Source organism: Hermetia illucens, chromosome 2 (genome assembly GCF_905115235.1).
Source record: "Hermetia illucens chromosome 2, iHerIll2.2.curated.20191125, whole genome shotgun sequence".
Classification (NCBI taxonomy): Eukaryota; Metazoa; Arthropoda; class Insecta; order Diptera; family Stratiomyidae; genus Hermetia; species Hermetia illucens.
In genome coordinates, this window is record NC_051850.1 from 73,478,423 (window position 1) to 73,484,422 (window position 6,000).

At 42.9% G+C, this 6,000-nt stretch overlaps 1 protein-coding gene across 4 annotated transcripts in view; it reads right to left on the reverse strand.

Annotated features, from left to right (window-relative positions):
- Positions 1 to 4,225, reverse strand: part of LOC119647796 (choline transporter-like 1) — a 158,495-nt gene extending 154,270 nt beyond the window's left edge. For 2 of the 4 annotated variants that reach the window (XM_038049003.1, XM_038049000.1), the window contains exon 1: positions 3,766 to 4,225. In XM_038049003.1, the coding sequence (XP_037904931.1) occupies positions 3,766 to 3,817 (52 nt within the window). In that variant the 5' untranslated portion in view covers positions 3,818 to 4,225. The other 2 variants (XM_038048999.1, XM_038049002.1) reach the window with 1 other exon arrangement.
- Between the last annotated feature and the right edge of the window lie 1,775 nt (positions 4,226 to 6,000).

Below are 6,000 nucleotides of genomic sequence, written 5' to 3' on the forward strand. Positions count from 1 at the left end.
GAGGGCCGAAATATAGTCGCAGGCTACTCATCGCGGGAGTGATGAGGTCGATCCTGCTATACCCGGCCCCTGTCTGGGCGGGAGCGTTGAACCACGCTGTCAACCGGAGAAAGATAAGTTCGGCATACCGGCCAATTGCGCTAAGGGTGTGCAGCGCATTTAGGACGGCGTCGACGGAGGCAGTGTGTGTCATCGCAGGAATGATCGGGCGGATTAGGGGCGGACATCGAGCACTCCAACCTGGTGAAAGAGACGCTGAAGTCATAGGAAAACTGGATGGCGGTAAATGCAGTAGCCGTTAAAACTCCTGCAGTTGGATCGAGCTCGGAAGGCGGCGCGACGGAGACACGACATGGACGAGCTGGTATAGCCGAGCCAACCTTTTCGCCAACACCTTCGAGGCGTGCCTAAAAGAAGGAATATTCCCTGCCCAATGGAATAAGCAAAAGTTGGTGTTGCTTCCGAAGCCTGACAAGCAATCTGGAAACCCAGGGTCGTATCGTCCTATCTGCCTGTTGGATACAATGGGGAAGATGATGGGGAGAGTCATCTACAACAGACTCCTGCCCATCGTTTCCGACGCGCCCACTCTACTACGGTAGACGCAATTAACATGGTGGTAAACCTGGGAAAAGGTGCACTGATTTCTGGCGGCTGCTGTGCCGTGGTGGCGTTGGATGTCAAAAACGCGTTCAACTCGGCCAACTGGAATAGAATTAAACGGGCGTTGCCTGACATAGGTGTCCCCGGATACTTAGCGAATTTGGTGGAAAACTACCTCTCAGAGAGGACTCTCTGGTACGGGACGGATGAGGGCCCCAAAGAATATATTGTCACAGCCGGGATACCACAGGGATCGGTACTTCGTCCCCTGTATAATGGGGTGCTTGCTCTTCCCGTCCCAAAGGGGACTACGATTGTTGGGTTTGCTGATGACCTAGCTGTGGTTGTTGCAGCAAAACACCCAGAAGATGTGGAGGTTTACGCGACGGAAACAGTGAGAGCGGTAAAGTCCTGGCTAGTGAAGGTCGGGCTGACCTTGGCGGACGCGAAAACGGAAGCGGTCTTAATAACGAAACGCAGGAAAAATAACACTGTGAAAGTGGAGGTCGGTGGACATACGGTCGTATCAAAGCCGGCTATTAAATACCTGGGGGTAATAATTGACACCAAATTAAGTTTTAGGGAACACCTAGAGTATGCATGCCAAAAGGCAGCCAGTGCCACCACGGCACTTGCAAAAATGTTGCCAAATATTGGTGGACCGCAACATTGCCAGAGGTTGGTGCTAGCCGGAGTGGTGCGCTCCATCCTGCTCTACTCGTCGCCTGTGTGGGCAGAGGCGCTTGCAAACTCTCAGAGACGGAAGCAGATGAACTTGGTTTATCGGCTGATGGTTTTGAGGGTTTGCAGTGCTTTTAGAACCACATCAGATGAGGCAGTATTGGTGGTGGCAGGCATGATCCCGGTTGACATTCTGGCCAAAGAAATGAGTGTCGTGTACCATGCAAGACGTATGGAGGGGCATGCACAGCGTAGAAATGCGGCAAGGTCAGAGTCGCAAGATCTCAGGCAACGCAGATGGGACGAGTCTACGAAAGGTCAGTGGACGCACAGGCTCATTCCCAACATTGGGGTGTGGCTTGAGCGAAAACATGTGGAGACCAACTACCACACTACCCAGTTTCTCACGGGACACGGTGGTTGCTACAGGCAGTGTCTGCACCGCTTTGGGTTGAATGATTCTCCGAACTGTTCCAGATGCGATGGCATACCGGAGGATCCAGAGCATGTAATGTTGCACTGTCTACGATTTGCGATGGAGAGGAGCTTAAACCAGGTGCTGGGCAGGAGCGTGACCCCGGAGAGCTTGGTTACTGAGATGCTGGAGTCCGAGGAGAAGTGGCTTGCGGTTGGCTCCGCAATCATGCAAATGCAGGAGGAGTTGCTGAAGGAACAAAGGAGGAAAGCCACAAATAGGAGAAGGATGAGTGCCTAAGAGCAAACCTACCCCGCGAAGTGATACCTCAATGGTGGTCCCGCGGAGCTGGGGCTGGAGAGACCGGGGGTGGTTTTTAGTGGGTGTGAATCCCACACGCGCCCGCTGTAGTTCGGGCGTTCGGGCGGCGGACGTGTCTTTCTAAGATTTTACACCTCCCTGTGCGCACAAAAAAAAATGTATATATACATACCCCCCCCCCCCTTTCCAAAAAATATATATGAAAAGTAAGGCCACCTTCAGAAAGTACCAATCGAGACCTCTCATTTGATACCTCACATAGCTATATTTGGTGAAAAAAAAATTTACACATCCCCTTTGCATGTACGGGGACTTCCTTAAACTTGACATAAAAGGATGTAACTCACTGTATGCGTGAGTATTCACAGTTCTACATTTCCAAAAAAATGGTGTCAATCGCTATAACCGTCTTCGAAAAAAATGCCGGTGACGAACAGACTGTAAACCGATTTTAATAAGGTTTTGTTTTACACAAATCCTTAAAAAGCGAGGAGACGAAACCTAAAATGTCCCCATGGATTGCGCTGTTCATATAAGTTCGCTTTATATGATGATGACGCCATACACGTCTTAGGGTGCAATAAATTAACCTGAAATGCGAAACTGGGCATCTGTAGCTTTGATAATAATAGTTGGATTACCTTCGACCTTTCCAGAATTACGTCCTATGTTATCGCCTATGTTTCGCCCAAATTTCGTAAATTTCCAGAACATGATAATTTTATTTGTGGAGGTTTCGGAACGGGATGTAATTTGAGGCCTAGATTTTCAATATGCGCATCACTGTGATTTTTTTAAAATATTTCGATTGGATAGATCCTGAGAACGACATCTGTTTCTTTTTGCAGCACACGCATTGCCTATTTCCCTATACTAATGGACACATATATATGTACGCATCTAAATTGATCTAACACATCTCCACATCTTTTTCTCCAGCCTTTGTCCCGTTCATAAGCGGGATCTGCTCGTCGAGATCGGTTTCTCCTTTTTGTTTTACCAAAAGAATGATTGAGGCTTTCAAATTCCCATCTAGTGTAGCAAGCCACCGTTGTTTCGGCCGACCTTTTGGTCGCTTACCATCGACTTCAATGTTGAGACCAATCTTGGCCAGTAAATATTCATTGCCGCGAACTAGCCTCTTAGTTTAGAAGCGTACATATATATGCATACATAGTCACGCGGTAATAGGCAAAGTTTATTTATGATGAACACAGTATTTATGTCGTTGATTTGTATATATGTACATATGTGAATCTTGCGGTTCGGAAAAATATGACGGAATATTTTATATTCTTAACTATGTACGAATGAAAAATCGTGCATAGCCAGTTGTAATATGTATAAGATTTTTATAACTGAAACGCCCGGCTTCCGGTATCGTAACTTGTTTCAGTTTTTGATGCCATTGTTATGATTTTGTAGCTCTGTCTGGGGTCCAATTTTGCCTACGAAAATTAAGTTTCTTTTGTAATTCGCCCTCAGTAAAATTCATGCAACACTTTTTACGCCTTTACTGAACACTTGAAATGCGTTGCTCTAATTGCAATTTCGTTCACGGTATGCATATGTACATAGAGCAAATTCAAAAGCGTGTGAATAAACGTTTGTCACAGGCTGAATTGATAATAAGTTAATATTACAAATATATGTATACATACGTTTATCGTAAGTCCTCTTAAAATGTGGGCGTACATAGTATATGTCCCCATTTGTCTAATTCGCATATATAAATATATACGTACCATTGCAAACCAGAAAAAGATAAAAATCACAAGCCACGGAGTGTCCGTGCATTCATTCACCACCGACCGTCTTTTTTCCAAAGGCGTTTTCGCTGTTTCAAACTTCATAATGCACAATTATCATTTCACAAAACATTGAAATTTGACGGAACGAAACAACTTGTACACTTGAAGCGCACAAACCCGTCGAAAGTTTGGCCGCAAACAAGAATTTTAGATATGTGTAAGTCGAAATCAATTAGCAGTTACTAACTGTGTCACCTAAATACTATGTGCACCTTTCCTCATGCACTTTTCTTTTGGTAAGCATTATAGGCATTTTTGCCTTATTTGCAATTTCCTATAAATTAAGACATGAAATTTCCTAGATTAGGATCACGGCTAAGAAATTTAATCCTCTCAACCTCAACTCCGAGTCATTTAAACCTGATGATTATACTGACGTTTCAACACTACCTTTACAACTTAAAGCCGGAGTACAATTGACCCGAGTGAGCATGCGGACTGCCCACCCGAACCATATGACAGTTCGGTTTCATACGGTATACAGTGTACACAAACTAGACAAGGTAATATCATCCGAATATCATGTCCGCCACATTTGAATTTCGTGACGCCACTTGGGTCATGATTTTGGGGTAGTCCCTTTCGGTTTGAAAATCGATGGAAATATTTTATTGAGAAGTGTTAAAAGTTGTAGTTTTAATTGTTCTATCAATTGTGTTTAAGGCAAAATTAAAATTGAAAATGGTTAGGTCCCTGAGATTCTTTCGTTTTCCGTGAAAAGTGTTTCCTACACTTCGGCTCCCATGGGTTCAAAACATTTAGCGCAGGGCGATTATAAACTCCAAGACATACCTCTAGAGACTGTGGAAAGCGAATATCAGTTAAAGGACGACGCTGTTCCGAGTCAGTATTTACGGTAGGGTAAAACGACAGCTCCAAAAGAGTAAAGCTCAGAAGATAAAAAAAAATGGTACAAGATGCTGCATCATCTTTTGAGACCTAAGATGTTATTCATCTTTATCTTCAAAGGGAAAAAGGCTAAATGTTTTCATTCCTGATGGAGGTATAATTCATCAGACGCTACCTCGCTTTCATCTTGTGAGCAGCACGACAGAAAAGCAGTAGCTAGGCGATTCGAAATAATTAAGACTTGCTTCTTTCTATTCCCTAGTGATATTTATTAATCTTGCAAATGCCGATATTTCCTGAACCACTTGTTCCCTTCATCAGTGCTAGCAAGTCTGCTCTTAAATGGGTTTATTAACTACTTATATACAATTCTAAGTCTTTAATACTATTCTAATTAATTAATTGCTAAAATAGTTCTTTAAAGACTTCTTTCAATATCCTGATAAAGAAGAAATATTTTATTACACTTCAAAGACTTATTTGTATACCCCAAAATAAGAAGAGCTTTTATTATTTTTTTAAATAACCGGGAGTAGCAATTACCTTGATCTGAATTAATTTAGTGTTTGCTAGCTGTTTGCTAATGAATAATGAATCGTAGGCGTCCAGCTAATTAATTTTTCTGTTTTAGTACTTTAAGATCTTCGGCACTTATTTTTGTGGATTTTCGAGGGCACCTGGTAACTCTGCCTCCTTCATATGCTCGCTAAATCTGGTGGTTACCAGCCTTTTCCTCCTTCCTTTTTCTCCTATACACCTTCGGACAATCTGAGCAAACGATTTTATACATATCGCTCATCTGATCTACCGTTTTCCGGTCCTTTTCTCTAGCAAACTGAGATTTTAGCTGGTAGATACGACTTGGTCCTACCAGTTGTATGTCAAACTTTTTCAGTGTGCATTGTGCATGCTTTGACAGATTTGAAAAGGTGATGCTTGATCTTTTTAATGTGGTAGAAGTCGATTATTGACTGTAAAGTGTACTGAGGTTAGTACTTTCTATCCTTCGTGCATGTCTTTGGATCGTCGTATCTATGGTATCTTGTCCGCGCATAAAAAGTGGCACAGCAAGTTGCTGTGTACTTAATACAGTCCACCATTAAATTGATGGTGGGCTTAGACTCCTCAAATAAATAAAGAAGTAAATCCAAATTTAATTTCCAATGAATGCGAAGTAGAAAGTATATCACCTGCTGAATCGACTCGAAAAGACGCCGAGGTTCAAACACTGTAATTTAACATTAGAGTGGAAGTACGTTTGTTTGGCTAAATTAAATAAAATGTTTAAAACAGAGTTGACCATGATTGTACCAAAAAATT